This window comes from Typopeltis vanoorti, chromosome 19 (assembly GCF_054136105.1).
Source record: "Typopeltis vanoorti isolate ZY-2024b chromosome 19, IOZ_Tvanoo_1.0, whole genome shotgun sequence".
Lineage (NCBI taxonomy): Eukaryota > Metazoa > Arthropoda > Arachnida > Uropygi > Thelyphonidae > Typopeltis > Typopeltis vanoorti.
The window spans coordinates 41,309,249-41,331,791 of NC_143567.1; the positions used below are offsets into that span (position 1 = coordinate 41,309,249).

General features: G+C 36.8%; 1 protein-coding gene across 4 annotated transcripts in view; it reads left to right on the plus strand.

Moving 5' to 3' along the window:
- Positions 1-22,543, plus strand: part of LOC150096036 (splicing factor, proline- and glutamine-rich-like) — a 285,745-nt gene that overhangs the window by 18,076 nt on the left and 245,126 nt on the right. For 3 of the 4 annotated variants that reach the window (XR_016549982.1, XM_090409524.1, XM_090409526.1), the window contains exon 3: positions 10,613-10,911. Coding sequence is in view for 3 of the 4 variants with exons in the window: in XM_090409524.1 (XP_090265650.1) it covers positions 10,613-10,911 (299 nt within the window). In the remaining variant the exon portion in view is untranslated. The remainder of the gene's footprint in view (positions 1-10,612; positions 10,912-22,543) is intronic. The other variant, XM_090409525.1, reaches the window with a different exon arrangement.

The window sequence follows — 22,543 nt, forward strand, 5'->3', positions numbered from 1 at the left end:
TTACACAGTTTCCATTGTTCTGAAAACAGTCTTCAGTGTGAATCCTATAAAATAAAATCTCTTGAATAACTTATATGCTTTTATCATGTTTCATCTTTCTTTGCCTAACACCTAGTTTTTGTAGCCCATGAACCTTCGGACTTTTCTCATAAGGTGCATTCCATAGACTGAATCTGCCACAATCTTAGTCACTTGCCTCTGGGTCCTCTCCTGTAAGAACCATCTTTTCTTACATGGATGCCAGTGTGGAAAATTGACCACACTGACTGAAGTACTTTTCTCATATTGAAAATTTAATTGTTTGGCAGCTTGCCAAACACCCATCAGTGAAGAAGTGAGGTAAGCAATAAATTGCATCGTCCACACAGCAACAACTGCACTTCCAAAAACATCTTTAATTCCACTCTGTCCAGAGTCATGGCAGAACCCATGTCATGCAGCTAAAAAGATCAAGACAAATATGGGGTATATTTTGGAGATGCTTACCATTTTAAATCTCATAGCATGCCTTGGTCAAAGCACGTTTAAAAGCTATGTTAGACGTCAATCATAAACAATCATGGACTGAGTTTACGTCACTTATCAGTTATGCAAGCATTGCTAAAGCTGTATGGGATAAAATCAAGTAAATGAAGGATTGGTAACTATGCATCCATATTGCCAAAGCAGTTGTAAACACTTTAGAGGAAAGCTAGAATTTTAGCAGAAACAAATGGATTAGAGCCATACAGTCAATTGATGCATTAAAAAGGGAACTGAAAAGAGCACCTTTGCTCTCTAATGCTATTGCAGTAGTGTTTCATGACATCCATTGTGAGATGATTAAACATCCACCAATTTCTATAGCTGCTACTATATAACTGATATATTACCATTTTACTATATAACTGATAACTTACCATTTTAAATCTCATAGCATGCCTTGGTCAAAGCACGTTTAAAAGCTATGTTAGACGTCAATCATAAACAATCATGACCTGAGTTTACGTCACTTATCAGTTATGCAAGCATTGCTAAAGCTGTATGGGATAAAATCAAGTAAATGAAGGATTGGTAACTATGCATCCATATTGCTAAAGCAGTTGTAGACACTTTAGAGGAAAGCTAGAATTTTAGCAGAAACAAATGGATTAGAGCCATACAGTCAATTGATGCATTAAAAAGGGAACTGAAAAGAGCACCTTTGCTCTCTAATGCTATTGCAGTAGTGTTTTATGACATCCATTGTGAGATGATTAAACATCCACCAATTTCTATAGCTGCTACTATATAACTGATATCTTAAGGAAGAGGATTTTCTAGATTAATGGATTCTTATTGAAATGAGGAAAATATCAAACATAAGCAAATGTTACTGACCTGTCAGTCTGACCTTTGTATTGGAGAAAATGTTAATGCCAGATTTCTCTGGTAGGTATTTAGATACCTACCAGAGAAAGCAACAATCTTCTCTTCAATGCATAATGTGGTTTTCATAGAGAAGATGCTGATCAACATTGGACCATTTGGAAACATAAATTCATGTCTGAAATGTGAACATTGGTTTCCATTTTCTTTCAAAAAGAAAAGAAAATTTTCTTTCAAGAAAAAAGAAAATGGAAACATTATGACGCAGCCAAAGTTAAAGATGAAACAAACTACTATCCCATTAGTAACAGAAGTCATGTTATTAGGACTCATCTTTAACAGAGAGCTTACCTAATGAACTAACAGAAAAATGCAAGAGAGCATCAATTATCCTCTTCAGAATAGGGTGTGAATCGATCTCCCTTGTTTCACTTTTATCATACACTTGTTTGATCAAAGCTTGATTATGGGTCTGGAGTCTGAGCTTCTGTAAGAGAGATTACCCCATAATGATTGGATTCTGTCTATCATCAGGGTAAACTTATAGCTACTGTAGCATTTCTCAGATCTTCTTTGGCACAACAGCCTCATGTAAGGCCATGGCCTCCCATTTTTGGGTTTCATAACTCACTACGATGTGGGGTCATTACCCTCACGCTCAGCGATGTGTAATTGTCTGAGAAGCATTGTTAGTTCTTAAGACCGGTTGGCCTGCTTTGCAGGAGGAAAAACACCAGATAAACTGGGGAGAAAAACTGCAGTTCACGCCCAAGACCGGCTAACTTCGCTATATCTGAGAAAGATCATCATCATCAAATTCCTGCCATGTACCCTCCAGGGGTGTACAGGATATGATAGTACTACATGAAAAAAATTACATCATTACTAACTTCCTATCTACAATTTTCCTCCAAATCAGTCTTACTTATCAAGACTCCAACATTATCAGATCTTATATTTCTATCGTCTAAGGCACTTTGTACCGTATCAATCCACCTATATCTTAGTCTTCCTCTGGGTCGTTTTGCTGCTAACCTGGCAGAGAACACTCGTTTTGCTAATCTTTCTTCGCCCATTCTGTTTAAGTGACCATACCACCTGAGATTAGCTCTGCTAACACATTCCTGGATGCTGACAATGTCAAGTTCTTTCTTAATATCCTCGTTTTTAATATGATATTGCCATTGATGCCATCTGTTCACGCCTATAATCTTTTTCAGGACTCTCATATCTGCGGTCTCTAGTCTTTGGTCAAGTGTTTTATTTCTGACCCAGCTCTCAGATCCATAAGTTAAAATTGGTTTGAACACTGTCTTGTATATAGCTAATTTAGTGTTCCGACTAATTTCTCTCCTATTCCATATGAATTTATTCAATTGACTTCCTACCATACCAGCTTTGCTGATTCTGTTGGCTATTTCTATATTTAATTTACCATCTTCGGTAAAAATTGTGCCTAAGTAGCTGAAATGTTTCACTAGTTACACAGGTTCTCCATTCACAACACAGTTGACATTTTCAATGATTCTGCCTATTTTCATTGTCTTTGTCTTTTTATTGCTGACCTTCATACCATATCTATTACAACAGGTATTCAATGTAGTCAGAGAATCTTGCAGACTTGTAGCAGATTTATTTAGAAGTATAACATCATCCGCATAAAGCAAAGAGCTGACATTAACATCTCCAATTCTGATATCATGTTTAATGCCACTTTTCTTCATAATGTGATCCATATAGATAATGAATAACAGAGGGGATAATGTACATCCTTGTCTCACACCAGATTTAACATTAAACCATCTTCCTGTACTTCCTTCAATTCTAACTGCTGACTTACAACTCAAATAAAGACTAAGTATTGCTTGATATAATGCCCCATTGACACCATATAACTGTAGCGTATTGAACAGCTTCTCTCTTGGCACCTTGTCATATGCCTTTTCCAAATCGACAAAACTTAAATACAGATCTCTGTTATATTCCCATGCTTTCTCGACTATTTGTCGTTCCGTGGCGAAAACAACGGGGGCGTTGTTTAACCGGGCAACACCCCAGTCGGCATGAAATTTTGTCATGTCGTATCATCATTTTTCATTTTGGTTTAACCAATAAGAATACAATTTGGTCAGCTAAATCCCAAATTTTGAGCCCATTGTCATTCGTTCAGTATACAAGTAGATACCCAGCAGGGTGCACCACGAGAAGGTGAGGATTGGACAATAGGTCAGAAGCTCTGGTCGGTTCTCCGCATTCCTTTAAAGGCTATGTGGAGGTCTCCACTCAGTTATACAGCTATGCCCCTTAAGCACCCCGAGAGAAAGATCCTTAGCTCTTCAAATCAACTCTGAGAATTGAACGCGGGACACTCTTTTCCCAGGCATATGGTTGTGGATCGCATAACCACTCAGCTAACCGCATGGACGCATTTTGCACATCACCCATTCAAAGGTCTATGTCAGAGCAAATGAAACTGCTCTGTTGCTTTAATGGAAACAGTTGTCTTTTACCCTTTGTTCTATAGTCTTCCTAAACAACCTGCATGGGTTATTGTTAATCATTAAAAGTTCTATGTATATATTTCCCCCCAACTATTACACGTTCTTTCCCAAGATACATGTATTTGGTGTTTCACTGTACTATTAACATAAAAACAGCTTTTTTTAATATTTATATTTTATTAACAAAGTATATACAGCTTTGGAATCTTCGGTGGTAGCACCTAGAAATCAACCAGATTTAAACAAATATGGTTGCAAGAAACTTTCCAAAATTTGGGAACATCATCAGAAGTCTCAATTTAAAAACTAGACCCCTGCAAATGTCCATAGAGAGTGTACCACCTTAGAGTCATATCCACGTGTTTCATTCAGTATTGTGTTGCTTGTGTGTGTGTGTGTGTGTGTGTGTGTGTGTGTGTGTGTTACAAGTGTTATAATACTCCCAGAATATTTCTCGCTGAACAGTTGAAATATTGGAAGCATTAAAATAGTTTTTAATCCTTTCTTTATGCTGTCAATACTCCATTAAACTTTCAACATGAGAGTAAACCACCATTTATCCGACCCTTCGATTATCAGAATGGTGAGTTTGGATAATTAAAGCACTATGACATGCTCTACACAGAAGTTGGTTGACATGCAAGGGTTGGATAATAGAAGGGTCATTGTTTTGTAGTTTGAATGAATGGTAGATTACTGTATATATATAAACACAATATATAAAATAAATTTGTAATAAAACAATAGATCCTTTTAATCACTCACTCAGACACACACGCTCTCGCTCTCTCTCACTCATAACCTTAAAATATTTGGTCTTCTGGCATTAATACAAAATATCTGCAAAAGCAGAAGTTAACATATTTTAGTCAAAGACTCAGACATTCATAGAAAACTTGGTTTTCTATGAATCCCTAAGTTCAATAAGGGAAACAGCATCAACAAATTTTCTTGCACATAATCACACCAGAAAATGACAAGTTTTACCTGTTGTATTCAACATGTCTTACTTCAAGCATAAATACAGCTATCCAGCACTGACAATAGCTGTATGTTGTCAGTGTCAAGTGAAAACATTCCAGTGTTTTTACTTGACAACTGTCAGTTCCACAGAGAATAGCTTTCCATTTAATCTTCACTAAAAAAAATCAAAAATTACAGTGGTGAAGATACATAAACTTCTCTATAGAAGCTTGAACAAATAAGGAACCCACAAAATACAACCACTCATTCCTTATATTTTTCTTTATTTCTTAAAGGGAATTATTTCCAGCTCTCCCTTATATTCTTCTGTCCGTTCCCTTTTTTTTTTATGCACATATAAGTATACCCTCTCTCGTGTCCATCAACTGTTTGTTTCCACCATATCAGAGTCAAGCACATGATACTCTCAGTTGACTGCATGAAATGATGTCACAAGCAGCAAAGAGAAGTTTTTTCAGTAATGATGAATGAAGTTTCTTTTCTACTTGATGGTTATTTCATTGCACTCAATATGAAAAAAACATCTACAGATATTTTAATTCCAAAGACATAGAAGGTATGTATATCTTGCCAATTCTTCATGCTGCTGAATGAAAAGCTGTTTCCACTGATGACAGCCGTGATAAGTGGTTAGGCTTTAATGGCCTCGCTAGTCAACCACTAATAGCAAAACTGCAAGCACTGCTGCTGTATTCTTCTTACAGTAAAATATAATTTTAACAAATATTTTTATCAATATAATAATATTTTATACATCTTTTATTCCATTTTCTTTTATCTAAACTATCAGTATTTTCCATAAACACAATCATTTTATGGATTGTGGGGAAAGGATGCAAGTGCATCCCTGGAAGTTGAAAATGAATGATGTCAAGAAAGGGGTTAAGGCTAGTTTTTCTTCTCATATGTGATTGGAATGGATTGCCTTTGGATATTGTGTGTTCAAGCAGTGTGAACGAATCTTAACAGTAACTTTTTTGCTGTTTTGGAAGTGTGCTACCATTCATTATGGCGGGTTGCACTCATTCTGCCGCCTCTTACCATGCCATCTAAAAGAAATGTAGATCATCAGTCTGCCTGCAGCTGTTTAATGTGCATTCACGGTTTGTGCCTCTATTAATTGCACTGCTGTTTTTCTTGACTGCATTATGTCTAGAAATATGTGAAGTCATATTTCACTTGAATACAGTTAATTTTACAGTACTGTATACCATGCCACTTGTTCTTGAAAACACAAAAGAATACTAACAGTGTAATTTATACAAACTTGTTAAGTTCTTTATGGTCCATCTCCTTCCCTGTGTACAATCTTCATCTGCTGCTTTGTAATATTTCCAGTTGTATCAAAGAGTACCTCAATTTTGATGTTCACTGGTGCTATATTCCCATCCACATTGGAATCAAGCGATATGAGACTAGTTGCAGCTGCTAGGTTAGCTCGTAATGACCTACGAGCTGACCTAGATCAGCTAGGTCAGCTCGTAAAAAAAAAAAAAAAAAAATCCATTTACTGCTTATTAACAAACAAACTTATTAAACAAAGCTTATTAACTAACAAACAGTATGTGGATCACTGCTGTATCTGTATAAATTACATTTATAATCAATTGTATTTGGATAAATTATTTTTTTTTTAAATTAAAAACTTCACGAAATTTGTCACTCTGACAAGATCTGCCTGTGTGTGTATATTATTATTATTACGGGCAGCTCCAAGGAGTCCTTAGACTCATCGAGCCCAACATCATGTCAAGAACAGCTATTCGACATTCACACAGTATCTATCATACTTGCCTTGAACTCATTTACAGTCATGGCCCCCACAACAGATTCTGGCAGCTTATTCCAATCATTTACCATTCTCCAAGTAAAAAACCTAGCTCTAACACCCTTGCTAACCACACTCTTACCAAGCTTCCATGGATGGCCCCTAGTTCTCCCACTACCAGTCTTATTCTCAAAAATATCTTCTGAATTAATCTTATAGAAACCCTTCAGTAATTTGAATGTCTCAATCGTATCACCCCTTTTCTGCCTATCAACCAATTTCTGCAGCCCACAAATCATCAACCTGTTCTCATAAGGTTTGTTCCATAGTCCTGCTATTATCTTGGTCACTCGTCTCTGGATCCTCTCCACATAGAAGAAACCCTGGTGCCCATATCTGGGCACAGTAGTCTAGATGGGGTCTTATCAAGGCTTGATACAGAGGAACAATAACCTGTTTGTCTCTTCTCGTTAAAGTGTTTTTCAGCAACCAAGTGATTTGATGTGCTGATTTTGCCACTTTTGCAATGTGTCCCCTAAACTTCAACTCCCTATCCACCAACACTCCCAAATCTCCTGGAGTACAGTTCCACCAATGTGATATACTGCTGCTAATCTTTTCACCCCAAAATGCAAAACCTTACATTTTCCCACATTAAATTGACATCCATTCTCCTTAGCCCAGTCCTCCAAACTATCCAAATCATCCTAAATCCGGCCTGTGACCGCTAGTCACAGGCCGGATTTTGAACTCTACTCCTGAATAAACCACTCTCTGATATCTCTCCGTCAACCACCCTTCTATCCATCTCACCAACCCTATATCCATTCTCATATGCTGCAGTTTATTTATCAGCATTCCATGTGGTATCCTATCAAAGGCTTTAGCAAGGTCCAGTAGAATCACTGTAAACCCATTACCCTTATCCAGTTCAGCCGTCACTGTGTTATAGAACGTGAGCAAGTTACCGAGGCATGATCTACCCTTCACAAAACCATGCTGTCCCCCATAGAGTATCCCATTTTCCTCTTGACTATTTTTTCCATGACCTTGGCAACAATTCCTGATGTGCTGATCGTCCGGTAATTTTCAACAGCAGTCTTGGAACCTCCTTTATGCAGTAGAACTATTCCTCCCCGGACTAACCCAGATCCGAGACTCAAACGAAATGGTCAAAGTCACTGATAATTCTTTAGCCGCTTCTGGTATGACTCAAGCTGGTATACCATCCAATCCCGCAGATGAATTGACATTGAGGTTTTGTAATAGACTATTCACCTCCACTTCATTCACCACAATTCCCGTATAAGCTGTTTGTTCTTCCATTTCTGCAGTGTCACCACATGGATGATATACTGTTGCAAAGTGCTCACTCAGTAATTCTACTATATCAATTGATTCGGTTACCTCCCTACCATTGGCATTCTTTAAAATTAATCTGCTGTATACATTTTTTTTTTACTTGCAACATATCGAAAAAACTGTTTGGGATTCTCTTTAGCCTGCATGGCTAATGTTCTTTCATAATCCGCTTTTGCTTTTCTTACCACATTCGTTACCCTTCTGGCCTGCGCTTTATACCGTTCATGTGCCTACCGGTCACCTTTCTCCTTAAATTCCCTCCACAGTTGTTTCTTTTTTTGCAGCTCACGCTTAATGGTGTTATTCATCCATTTAACCCCTATTTGATTTATTATTCGGACTCTAGGTATACAGTCAGCCATTGTCTCCTGCAAACACTTCTTAACCCTTTAACCACTATCAACATCCAGCCCTTGCAGTTTTACTTGCCATGGCACTGAACCAATCAAACTCCTAAGCTTGTCATACTTACCAGCCCGATAATTCCACATGTACCCTTTCTTAATTGTAAATTCCACACCTTTAGCCACCTCCCAAGTCAAGACCCTATGATCACTTTCACCAATTGTTGGCAATGTGGTCATATTCGTTACAGCCAAATCCTCAGATGCAATTACTAGGTCAAGCACTCTCTGACCCCTAGTATTTTCCATTACAAGCTGTCACAGATAGTTATCCCTTAATAACCTCACAAAACCCAATTCCTTCTGTGTGTTCTCTCCTTCCTCCATCAATGCTACCATAGTTGAAATCTCCCATAATAATTACCCTCCTTCCACTCATTTCTTCTATTTGCTTGTGCATACTATCTCCAACATCTTTTCCATCACCAGTCTATAGCAGCACCCAATTATATATTTTATTCTGCTAGCCTCAATCTCACACCAAATTGCCTCAAATGTGCTCTTTTCTCTATCCTGCACTTCTATTCGGTGTAAGGAGACTTGAAAAAGTGTTATTAAATGAAGTGGATGTGCAGAATCAGGGAAACTAGATTTATTAGGGAGGAAGTAGATATGCAGACCTTAGGGAGGCAGTTGAGTGTATGAATGAGTATAATATGCCCGAGCGAATAAGGACAACAAATCCGAATGGGATAGTTAGTATAAGGTATCAAGGTAGGGCTGCGGCTAACGGGGATCTGCAGTTATGTACACTAATGCTAGGAGTATTAGGAACAAGAAGGAAGAATTTTTGGCCTTGGTTGGCACTTCCAGACCACAGGTTATTGGCATTACTGAAACATGGCTGACTGAAGATGATATAGCTAGTGGGATCAAATGTGATGGGTATAGTGTGTTCAGGAATGACAGGGAGAATAAAATGGGGGGGGGAGTATTGTTGATGATAGCTGATTAGCTGCAGCCAAGGAGAATAGAAGTTGAATAACAAGTTGTAAATTTGCTTGATAGGATACTTACAAACCTATCAACCAAAATTACAACTTGTTGCCTTCTCCTAAGGACAAACTCTCACCTTTGATGTTGCCTGGTGTTTATGAGATTCCATGCTCATGCAAATTATTTTACTTTGGACAGACAGGTAGGTCTCTTCAGAAATGCATCTCGGAACATCAAGACCACATTCGTCTTTTTAAACCGCAGAAATCTGGCCTCTCTCAACACGGAATTGAAAATCCAAACCATAGGATTCATTGGGAAAAGTCTAAACTTTTACGTAGATCTTTATATAAACATGAACGTTTATACAAAGAAAGTTCGGAAGCCCTACTACACAGACCAAACTTAAACCGCAACGACGTTCTTACTATTCTTAAAGTATGGGAAATTGTCATACAAAATTGTGTTAAATATTTTTTTTTTGTTGTTGTTTACTTCTGTAGCATGTTATGCACGTTTAATGCGATTCTATTGTAATCATGCGCTCTAACTGTATGTTATTCCTATTATTGTTTAAAACTATACTGTACTGATAATGTCCTAAGATACTTAGGATGAAATATTTACAATTCAATAATTTTCACTGTGGTTAATACGTGTGTTTCTTTTAATTATGATCGCACCACAGGTTTCGTTATTTAAAAAAAAATAACGATTTAATCATAACATAAACTTTAGTGATGAACCAATTGAATGGAGACTTTTCTTAGAAAAAAGAAGGCCTTTAGTTCACATGCTGATATGCCATTTGCTTTGAGCCTTTCATGAATGGGATATACCTTAAAAAATTGTGTTCTCTCTAGGTGAATTTATGCACATTTTTATGTTAGAACAGGATCAAAACTTTTTATATATATATCTGGAATTCATTTCCTAGTCTCCTGTTTATATCTCAACAAAATACTGATCTAACCTTCAGTTTAGACCACATGGAATCAGAGATGGCAAATAGGAAAACGGAATACAGAATGTAAAATCTTATGAGTTCATATTTATATAAAAATATTTGACTTTAAAAACGGTTACAAAAAATCTAATTTTTAAATAATTTAGCATTTGCTTATTTCTGTGCTGTATTGTGCCATATATCATTCAAATATGTAATATTAAATATTAATTTTTAAAATTGTTTATTTAAATTTTATAACTCGCACAATTTGTTACGAATTTTAGATTTTTCTGTAAAATTATTCTTAGATTGATTTTGAGAATTTTAATTCTACTAATGAAATCTGTTATTATATTTTAAGCAGCTCACCTATACCAGTGTCGGTGGAGTTGCTTAAACACAGAGATGAAGATGATGGGTTACCAGAAAAAAATTTTCAAAAATCAAATCCTCAGTATATAAAGGCTAGAGAGCAGGGTCCCCGTTTTGCTGAACGTGGAACATTAGATTATGACACATCTGTGCGTTGGAAGAAATTTTGCGAATTACAACAACAAAAGCTGGATAACTGGGAGAAAGAGAATCGTGATGTTCTTGCCCAGTTGGAGGATCAATTTGAATATGTTATTTATGAAAATGAAGCAACTTTGCTTAGAGAAAGTAAGTATTCAGGTATTTTTAATTTTAATGATAACATGGAAATACAGGATAGGCTGTTGTCTTTGCATTGAAAACATGTTCTTTAACAATATATTTCTTTATTTTGCAGAAAGAATTCAATATAGTAGGCATGGGTTAAGTATGTAATACTTGTTTTCATTTGCTAGTGTATGGATGGATTTATGATTGCAAAGAAGACATAAAAACCACAATTTTAGAGATTCAACAACTTCGTCAACCTTATGTGAAATATGTGTGGGAAGGACATTCAAAACCAGTGATGCAAGCCATTGTTGGATTAAGGTATTGATTGTGTGTGCGCTCATGGTTAAATCATTCTGTTGAAGATTGGGAGAATACATTTTCATCCTGGCAACATTCTTCAGTTATATTGCTAGTTTAACATCAAGAATAATAATAAAATGGTATTGAATTGAAGCCATTATATGTAAAATTGCTTTCATGGTGCTGTTGGATTTTTCTTTCTTATTAACTGCATTAGTTTTTTGCCTTGCAAGTATGCAGCTTACTTAACAGTCAAGTTTGTTTTTGGTGCAAGAATTATTACTTTTGAGTAGATTGAGCAATCATTACCTGGATGGTATGTTGCTAGCAGTTTATTTCTCTGTTAAATTGATCTATATTGCCTGTTGTATATCTAAAGAGAGAGAGAAAGAACCTAAATTAAATTCCATTCTTCTTTGAGTGGTTTCATGATACTTTTACAGTTCATGAATTTCTTAATGGCCCACACTCATTGGAGGGATGGATTGGATAGGGGATCTAATAAAATATTGCCACCTCAAGCTCTAGCCCTCATTTACTTTACAGACTTTAGCCTTGCCCAAAATATATAAAAACGAGGGCAATATTTCATGTCCCCATTTAAGATTCAACTTTTCATGATTTCATCAACAAATTTTCACACTGAAGAGGACAGCAAGAATACTGTCAGCTAATAGGCAACACTTTTCTTTTCATTCTTTGTCAATTAGCTGTTTAATCTAAACATAATAGAAGAGAGGACTGTATTGTTATGCATACCACAAGTCCACTGCTTGGAAAGAAGTCAACAGACAGCACAGTGTGAGGAACAAACACACATGGTACCTAACTTAATAAGATGTAGGACTTCCTTTCACTGCGATGACTGCAGCACTCCCATGTGACATACATACTTTCCACAAGTATATATATGATAACGAATCAGTGAGAATTTTGGACCATTCTTCCTGTAGGTATGTAATGAGGTCCTGGACGTGGAGGATTGATTTCCCTTGACCTTACCTGATGCTCCAGTTCATTCTGGTTGAGATCAGGGCTCTGGGGAGGCCAGTCAAGTGTGGTGACATTCATTTCCACAAGTTACGCAACAGCCTTATGAAACAGTGCATTGTCTTCCTGAAAGAGACAATGGTCAATTTCATGGAAATGTAACAAAGCAGGAAGCATTGCATTGTCCAGAATGTTCATCTGCTCAGAGTTCAGTGTTTGTGGCACCTCAAACAGGTCTGAGGCCAAACCAGGAAAAACAGGACCATATCGTCCATGCCACCACCTAATTTGTAGGTGGGATGCACTCTGGTAAGAGACATTCACTGGGCATCTGCCACACCCACAACTGTCCATCTGCTTGGTAGAAGGTGTAATGTCATTCATTGCTCCATAAAACAGCTTTTGTGATCAAGTTCTTTGCATCACTGAAGAGATTGGTTTGGATAATGTGGGGCTTGCATATTGTGATCCTACCATGGAAACTCATGTTGTGAGCCTTAGTTGTAATATTTTTGTGCAGATTCTTGTTCCAACCAATGGTCAGAATTCCTCATTCAGTGTATCAGCTGATGAATGGCAGTTTTTACAAGGGTGGTCTGAAAAGTTCTCGGCCTCGACCATAGATGGCAACACTATTGGAAAGACTTCTAAGTTGGTACATCTGTCATAAGCATCCATGTGAAATTGCAAGTCATTCTATCAAGTAGTTTGTTTTATACAGCTGTCTGAAGCAAAAGTATTGTCTGTATCCCTTGAAATGGATAAAATTGAGTACCGTGCAGTTATAAAATTCTTTGGTAAAAGAATGTTTAATCATCATCATCATCAAATTCCTGCCATGTACCCTCAAGGGGTGTACAGGATATGACAGTACTACATGAAAAAATTACATCATCACTAACTTCCTATCTACAATTTTCCTCCAAATCAGTCTGTTACTTGTCAAGACTCCAACATTATCAGATCTTATATTTCTATCGTCTAAGGCACTTTGTACCGTATCAATCCACCTATATCTTGGTCTTCCTCTGGGTCGTTTTCCTGCCAACCTGGCAGAGAACACTTGTTTTGCTAATCTTTCCTCTCCCATTCTATTTAAGTGACCATACCATCTGAGATTAGCTCTGCTAACGCATTCCTGGATGCTGACAATGTCGAGTTCTTTCCTAATATCCTCATTTTTAATATGATATTGCCATTGATGCCATCTGTTCATGCCTCTAATCTTTCTCAGGACTCTCATATCTGCGGTCTCTAGTCTTTGGTCAAGTGTTTTACTTCTGACCCAGCTCTCAGATCCATAAGTTAAAATTGGTTTGAACACAGTCTTGTATACAGCTAATTTAGTGTTCCGACTAATTTCTTTCTTATTCCATATGAATTTATTCAATTGACTTCCCACGATACCAGCTTTGCTGATTCTGTTGTCTATTTCTATATTTAGTTTACCATCTTCAGTAAAAATTGTGCCTAAGTAGCTGAAATGTTTTACTTGTTCCACAGGTTCTCCATTCACAACACAGTTGACATTTTCAATGATTCTGCCTATTTTCATTGTCTTTGTCTTTTTATTGCTGACCTTCATACCATATCTATTACAACAGCTATTCAATTTAGTCAGAGAATCTTGCAGACTTGTAGCGGATTTATTTAGAAGTATAACATCATCCGCATAAAGCAAAGAGCTGACATTAACATCTCCAATTTTGATATCAGGTTTAATACCACATTCCTTCATAATGTGATCCATATAAATAATGAATAACAGAGGGGATAATGTACATCCTTGTCTCACACCAGATTTAACATTAAACCATCTTCCTGTACTTCCTTCAATTCTAACTGCTGACTCACAACTCAAATAAAGACTAAGTATTGCTTGATATAATGCCCCATTGACACCATATAACTGCAGCGTATTGAATAGCTTCTCTCTTGGCACCTTGTCATATGCCTTTTCCAAATCGACAAAACTTAAATACAGATCTTTGTTATATTCCCATGCTTTCTCGACTATTTGTCGTAAAGTGAAGATCTGATCCTGACAGCCTCTATTTGGCCTGAATCCAGCTTGTTCTTCACCAAGCTTTTCTTCCACAATTCTTCTCAACCGTTTCTCAAGTATACTTGCATAGATCTTGCCAGGAACACTCAGTAGGGAAATACCTCTGTAATTCTCACATTCAGTTTTATTTCCCTTTTTATATATGGGTACTATGAGAGCTCTACTCCAATCATCGGGAATTCGTCCCTCTGTCCAGGCTTTCTGAACTATGCAGTGCAGCCACTGTAAGACTTATACCACCATACTTCAGCATTTCTGGTCGAATATCATCTACTCCTGCTGCCTTTCCACATTTCAAGCCTTTGATGGCTTTTTCTACTTCAAGTATGGATATGTATTCCTGACTGCATGCCTGCTCAGTGTTTTTTATCACTGTGCTGTCATCACTGCTTGTTTCATTTAGCATTTTTCAAAGTAATTACTCCATACTTCAAGGATATCTTTTTCTCCTGTTTTCATGTCACCTTTATCATCTCTAATTCCTTTTACAGCACTCTTTCCTCCATTCCTAAGCTTCTTCAACAACCTCCAGAATATTTTGCCGCCTTCTTGATATTTATTTTCTATATTCTTGCCAAAGTCCTCCCATGACTTTTGTTTAGCTAGTTTTACACACTGTTTAGCTTTCTTACATTTGTCTCTGTATTCTGTAAGAGTAAAAGCTGACTTATTTGCCAGGAACTTTTGATATGCTTTCTTCTTTTCCTTCACTGCCTCTTTAACTTCCTGTGTCCACCAGGGAGTTCTGATTTTTTTATCTTTGCACACAACCTCACCACATGCCTCTCTGGCAGAATCAATCAATGTTTCCTTCAGAGTTTGCCACTGAATCTCCAAGGTTTGATTCCTGTTCTCAAACTCTTTCATTTTCTTTTCAATAATATTTCTGTATTTTAGTCTACAGTTTACATCTGAGAGCTGCTCAACTTTTATTCGCTTTAAAACTTTCTTACATGTTATTCTTTTCAATATGAAATTCAATTTTATCCTGCTCAAGACTAAATAGTGATCACTTCCAATTTCAAATCCTCTGTACACTCTGGTGTCCTGCACCAGGGAGAAAACATCACTATCAACAATAACATAGTCAATGAGACTTTTCTTATTCCTAGCCTCTTCTCTCCATGCGAATTTGTGCACATTTTTATGTTGGAACATGGTGTTAGTAATAACCAGTCCATGTCCTGAGCAGAAATCCAACAGATATTTGCCATTATTATTAGCTTTGCTCTTTTCTCCAAATTTTCCCAAAATATTTTTGTATGTCTCACAATCATTTCATACTCTACTATTTAGATCCCCAACAAGGACCAACTTTTCCTTTTTCATTGTGTCAGTTGCTTTTTCTAAAACCTCAAAAAATTCCTCCACTTCTACCTTAGTAGAACCTTCTGTGGGACCATAGGCACAAATAAGTCTCATTGTCCAGTTCCCCATTCTCATATTTGCTCACATTACTCTACTTGAGACTGACTGCCATTCAAGAAGATTAGCCTCGTATTTTGTGTTGAATACTATGGCTACTCCTTCTTTTCCTTGATTGTTATTGCCTGAATATAACATTTTGTATTTATTGCTCAGAAAGATCTCACCAGTTTTGGTCTTTTTTGTTTCAGTCACCCCTATTATGTCGATCTGGTACTTATCTAATTCCTCAGCTAGCTCCATTTCTTTGCCATTCAGGCTTCTTACGTTGATAGTACCGATCTTTAACTCTGGTGATGTTGAGTTGGGGTTTATTTCAGATTTGTTCCAGTAGCTGACTTTTTGCTGTTCGCCCTGGTTCCCTGGCGAAAACAACGGGGGCCTTGTTTAACCGGGCGACGCCCCAGCCGGCATGAAATTTTTTATTTTGGTTAAACCAATAAGAATGCAATTTGGTCGGCTAAATCCCAAATTGCCAGCCCATCCTCGTTCGTTCAGTATCAAAGTAGTACCCAACAGGGTGCACCACGAGAAGGTGAGGATTGGACATTAGGTCAGAAGCCCTAGTCGGTTCTCCGCATTCCTTTAAAGGCTATGTGGAGGTCTCCTCTCAGTTATACAGCTTTGACCCTTAAGCACCCCAAGAATGTTTAATACCAAAAGAAATTCATTTGAAGTTCATAAAAGTTTATGGGCACACTTCTCCTTCATTTTTGATATGCCGAGTTTAAACGTGGCCATACAAGCCTTCAAGATGATCTACGTGAAGGGCATCCAAAAAGTGTAACAACACCAGAAATCATTGATCAACTGCACAATATGGTATTGGATGACCGGCGAGTCAAAGTGCTTGAAATTGCTGTGACTATAGGCATTTCAAAAGAATGTGTGGGATATATTTTGCATGAAGAATTGCAAATGAAAAAAGCTTTGCACAAGATGGGTGCCGCGCTTGTTCACAGCAGATGAAAAACGCACTTGCATGAAAATCTCTGAACAGTGCTTGGAGTGTTTTAACAAGAATAAAACTGATTTTGTGCGTCGATTAATTACTATGGATGAGACTTGGATTCACCATTACACACCAGAATCCAAACAGCAGTCAGAACAGTGGACAGAAGCCGGTTTTGTTCAGTGCCAATGAAGAAGAAAAATTTGGTTCCATCAGCAGGAAAGGTAATGGCATCGGTGTTTTGGGATGCTAAAGGCGTTTTGTTTATTAATTATCTTGAAAAAGGTAAAACGATAACTGGGAGAATATTATTCTGATCTTTTAAGCAGACTAGATGAAAATATTCGTGAGAAAAGACCTGGTTTGCAGAAGAAAAAAATCATCTTAAATCAGGACAGCGCACCTGCCCACGAAGGTATTTTGGCAATGGGAAAATTAAGGTATCTGCACTATGAAATGTAGGTACATCTATCCTATTCCCCAGATTTGGCTCCCTCTGACTTCCCAAAACTAAAACTCTTCCTTGCTGGTCAGCGTTTTTCTTCAAATCAAGAGGTGATTGCAGCTGTAGAGGGGTATTTTGCAGATTGTACTGAGAACCATTACACGGACGGGATAATGGTGCTGGAGCATTGCTGGAATAAATATATTAGTCTTAGGGAGATTTTGTTGAAAAATAAAAATAATTTTGAAATTATAAATTCGTTTTTTCATTGTTAGGCCAAGAACTTTTCAGACCACCCTCATGCATATTATCCTTCATAGCATCCTACAGTCACATTAGTGAGTAGTAGGTCATCCACTATAGGTAGTACTTGCAGTTGGCTCCCTATGCTTCCATCTCGGTATGGTATCACTGATTGTTGACCCAGGATGGCCCAATTTGCCAAACAGATAGTCTTGCAACATGGCATCTTATCACAATGCCTCTTTATAGTTATGTGAGTTCCCTTCTCTTAGCCTTTGCACAGTTGCACTGACTTGGAAGAATCATATTTCTCCATTTTATACTAGCTACAAGCACATGACGTGTTACATGGCATGATTCACTTTGTCCATTGTGGTGTCAGTTGATTTCTTTCCAAGCATTGTATATAAAGTGCCCTGTGCCTGCAAGTTGGCCTGTTATATGGGAAGATCAGCCAACATCTGCATAAAAGAACACAAAAAAAGGCATCCGCACTCATGACTTGTCATTGCTTTGCAGAGCATGCTTTAGATATGGCTCATAGAATTAATTGAAAAAAGACTACGATGTTCCATTGCAGTAAATTTAAAAGAGAATGATTATTTTTGGAATCTGCAGCTGCTCTCTGAAATCAGCCTAATTTTAATAAATAAGGCTGCATTAAATTTCCAGAAATGTGGGAAACACTAATATTTAGATCCCAGTTTACATCTTAGGCTGCCAAAAGGTGCTCACAGAGGGTGACCCACCTACTCTAGTGGCCAAAATTGTGGAAATCTTTTGGAAAAAGTGTATTTCTGAGGTTTGATGGCTCATAACACCACCTTTTTTGGAGTAATACCATAAAATTATATATCAATGGAAAGATAATTTAATCAAGAATGTAATGCAATAACTTTTATGAAGGAGTTTTTATTAGAACAGCAGTTATAAGGAAGAAAAGTGAAACATTGAAAAAATGAGATAGATATACAAAAATTCTCACATTGTGAGTTAATACTTAGTTGGGTAACCTTTAGTGTTAATTACGGCCTTACAATGCCTTCCGATGGAGTGAAGCAAGTTTTTTAGTTCTGCAGCTGTTATAATGTGAAACCAATGTTGCTTCTGACTAATAAGTTTCTTTAGTCGGCTCCATAGATTTTCGATTGGGTTAAGGTCTGGGCTATTCCCAGGCCATTCCAGCAGTGGAATATGATTATCTTGAAACCACTTTTTGCACACAGCAGCAACATGACATGGAGCTGAAGCCTGTTGAAATATAAATGCTTCATTATCTTGGAAAAGATCACGTGCAAAAGGCTTCAGTTTGGGCTCAAGTATTTCATTTATGTATTTTGGGGCATTTAGATTCCCATTAATCACGCAAATTCTGCCCATACCTTTTGATGTCATACAACCCCAGATCATAACACTAAGTGGTTGTTTCACTGTAGGTGTAACGCAGTCAGGATGCAAATCTTCTCCGATTCTTCTCCTTACGTATTTTATGCCATCACTATCAAACAGAGATTTTGGTCTCATCACTCCAAATGACACTCACATTGTTCTGATGTCCAGTTAACATGGGTTTTAGCCCAGTTTAATCTTTTCAACCTTTGTTTGAGAGATAAAAATGGCTTCTTTTTTTTTCGTTTAATTCTAGCATTTAGACCGTATTCCTGCAGTTTGCACTGAACAGTCCTTGCACTCAACTTCACATTGTATTGCACTATTTCATCTTGTATACACCCAGATGATTTTCTTCTGTCACGTAGGCATAGTCTCTCAATTCTTCTATCATCACTTACTGTTGTGCACCTTTTCCTGCCTTTACCAGTCTGGTTTTGTAGTGACTAAATCTCCTTATACCTCTTCAAAAATTTAGAAATGCCACCTTTGGTTAAGTTTCCACCAATTTTTCTTCTAATTTCTTCATAACTGTAGCCTTGTTACAGTTATGAAGAAATAGTACTTTATACCTTAATACTACTATTTTACATCACTTTCTGGGCGACCAGTCAACTCTTTGCACCATTTCTTTAATATTATTACGTTTTACAAGCTCACTAAATCAAAGAACACAAAAAACCCAACTGACTTGATAGCAATTATATAACACACTGACAAATATCCTCCTTTCAGCTCCAATACATGACATCAATAGCTGAATCCTACTGTGACCTTATTGGCTCATTGCCAAAACAAGATGACACCTGATTGGCTCTCTAAACACTCATGCTCACTGGCTACATTCAAATGAAGAAAAGCTACTTCATATCAATCTAAGCAAGTTGTGCTTCTTTTTTCTGGTTATTTGGCTATAACTTTTCATAGAATACAGATAATTGAACAAACTTTGTTGCATTACATTCTTGATTAAATTATCTTTCCATTGATATATAATTTTATGCTTTTACACCAAAACAAAGTGGTGTTATGAGCCATCAAATCTCAAAAATACCCTTTTTCCAAAAGGTTTCCACACTTTTGGCCACTAGTGTAGGTATCATTGTAGTCTTTTGTCACATGTTTCACTTAGTTTTGTGTTGCATTTGTGTGTTACGTCTCATATTGTACTCTCTGACTATGCCCCAGTGTCTGAAATGAAATACTAAAAGAGTTATACATTATTTTTAATCCTTTCTCAGTGCTGTTTCACTCCATTAATCCTCTAACATGAATAGCTGAAATATAAACAGTTGATGTTCGCTGCATTCTTTCCTATTTTCATAAACTTTGTCTTTTTATTGCTAATTTTCATACCAAATTTATTACAGTGGCTATTCAGTTAAATCTGGGGGTCTGACAGATTCATGCTGGATTTATGAATGTGACATCTGATAAAGTATAGAGCTACGATTAACATCTAATTTTGATATCAGGCTCATTACACTTTCCTTCATAACGTGATCCATATAGGTGATAAATAATGGTGTGGATAACATGGACTCTTGTCTTACACCTGATTTTACATCAGATCACCTTCCCATACCTCTATAGTTGTCACTGTAGGTTTACAATTTAGATATGTTGCTTGATAATAATGTCTCATTTACATGTTGCAAGTGTAAATGAGACATTATTATCAAGCAACATCACTATATTAAAGTTTTATAGATCTGGAAAAAACATTAAGACAAGATGCCAAGAGAAAAGTTGTTCAAAACACCATTTCTCTTGACATCTTGTCTTAATGCTTTTTCCAGATCTATAAAACTTTAATACAGATCATTGTTATATTCCCTTGATTTCTCAACTACAGTCAGTTCTTGAAGGCATTCATTCCATTCCAGTGATGATGATCATCATCAATTGAAAAAGTCAGAAATTACTATGTGAACCATAATGTGTAATTCTGTTCTGTTATTTTTCTTTATAGTGAAGTTTTCTGTTATCTTTATAGTGAAATAACATGCTTTAGAAATTATAACATAAAATTATGTATTGTAATTGATAATGAAACATGAGTGTACAGTGCCTTCTGTGCGCTTTGTAAGATTATTAGCTGAAAACACTTGGAGCAAGCTTCTGCTTTGTGAATTGGACAGTTCGTCAAGGAAATTTCTTGAAGCGAAGCATTCTGAGGATGGTTTACCATATTCATATCTTGTGGAAAGTCCTGCTTATCTTCAGGTGGTGAGATGACATTAACTAGTAGGTTCTTTAAAAATCAATATATTACCTCCAACTTAGTCTATACATTTGTTTTTCCTTTTCTGCACGACTTTCTCTCTAGTTAGTAATTGCAGCTTACATCATTCTGTTTACTCTTTATTAAATCTTTGTTGAAGCCTTCTACCAGTATATTGGCCATTAATTACTTTATGTTCTCCAGCTGAAGTTTTTTTTTTTTTGAGATAAACAAGTTTTCGGGAGGAACACTTGCAATTTCTATATTAGATTGATAATTCACATCCATTTGTAAAGGTGTTCTGGATGTTTGAATCCAGGTGTTTCTAGCAAAGGAGCAAATGCTATGTCATCGTCCTGACTGCAATACAGAGTTCCTCTTGTTCATCATGCAATAATCTTTTCCTGATTTCATCATTGTTAAATATTCCTCTCCCCATAATGATATAATTAGTTTAACAATGGATCAGACCAAGTTCATCTTCAGTTTCATGCATATTGCATCACTGTATAAGTTCAACAAGAGCCCTTCTATTCTCCACCTGTTACCTTATCCAACTGTTGCACTGAAGATGGATGTGAAACTTAGCTTTAGACAAGTTTCACATCCATTTATCAGCATCAAGTATTTATCCTGTTATCAGCATTTATGGAGTTTGTAGATGTTCTTGCATGCCATTGCTGTTTATATCACAAGGTTTCAGAAATGAGTGCAAAGTATAGTAAACCTTGAATCAGCCTAACTGTCAATCTACTGGGGTGTGAAAGAAATTATATATAGAAGAGAGTTGGTAGAAATGTGTACCATTGGCATTTCAGTGGTGGCAAATAAGTTGGTAGATAAAAATTCATCCGTTTGCACAAGCAGCAAGCCAGAGGAAAGTAGATATGCAATTACAAAATAGAAGAATACTTTGCCATCATAACTTCAAAACTTTCTGTACATGTTTGTTTGTTCAGGGGGGTGGGAGGCATAGTTGAAAAATCTCTAGTGGGGCATCTGTTGTCATATCCACATTGGTAAGCCACATTTTGTGTAAGAAGCTTCTAGTTATTGTTGAGGTTGGCTGTTTATTCATTTTTCTATTTTGGAGAGGATTGGGATGGAATTAGTAATGCAAATGATAAATGAATAATTATACAGAAACAAATGAGAGTTAAACTGAACTGTAAAGTAGTGCAAATTCTCGTAGACCGGCTTATACGTTGGTTATGCATTTCTAAATCACTTAGAAATGCATAACCTACAGTAATACACTGTAGCAAATACAAATTCAAAAGACTATTTATGGAATCAGCCTCAGCCCTAAGAAACTCAACAAATTTGGTTGTATGCGACTGCCCCAAATTTGGGAGGCAGACCTTCAGCCCAACGGCCAAGAACACCTACTTAGCCCGCTAGAGGGCACCATCAGGACTTCTAGGAGAACGATAGCTTCATTCTCAGTTACTGTGTTGTAGTGCCTTTTTTGTAAGTTCCTTTTGAAAATGGCAACGTGACGTTGCCGAAATATCGGAAATATTTATTAAAGTATAATTTAATTTATATTCGGATCTACGTTGTTCAATTCCCTAAGTGATTTAGAAAAGTAGTGCAAATGAAAAAAAATAATTT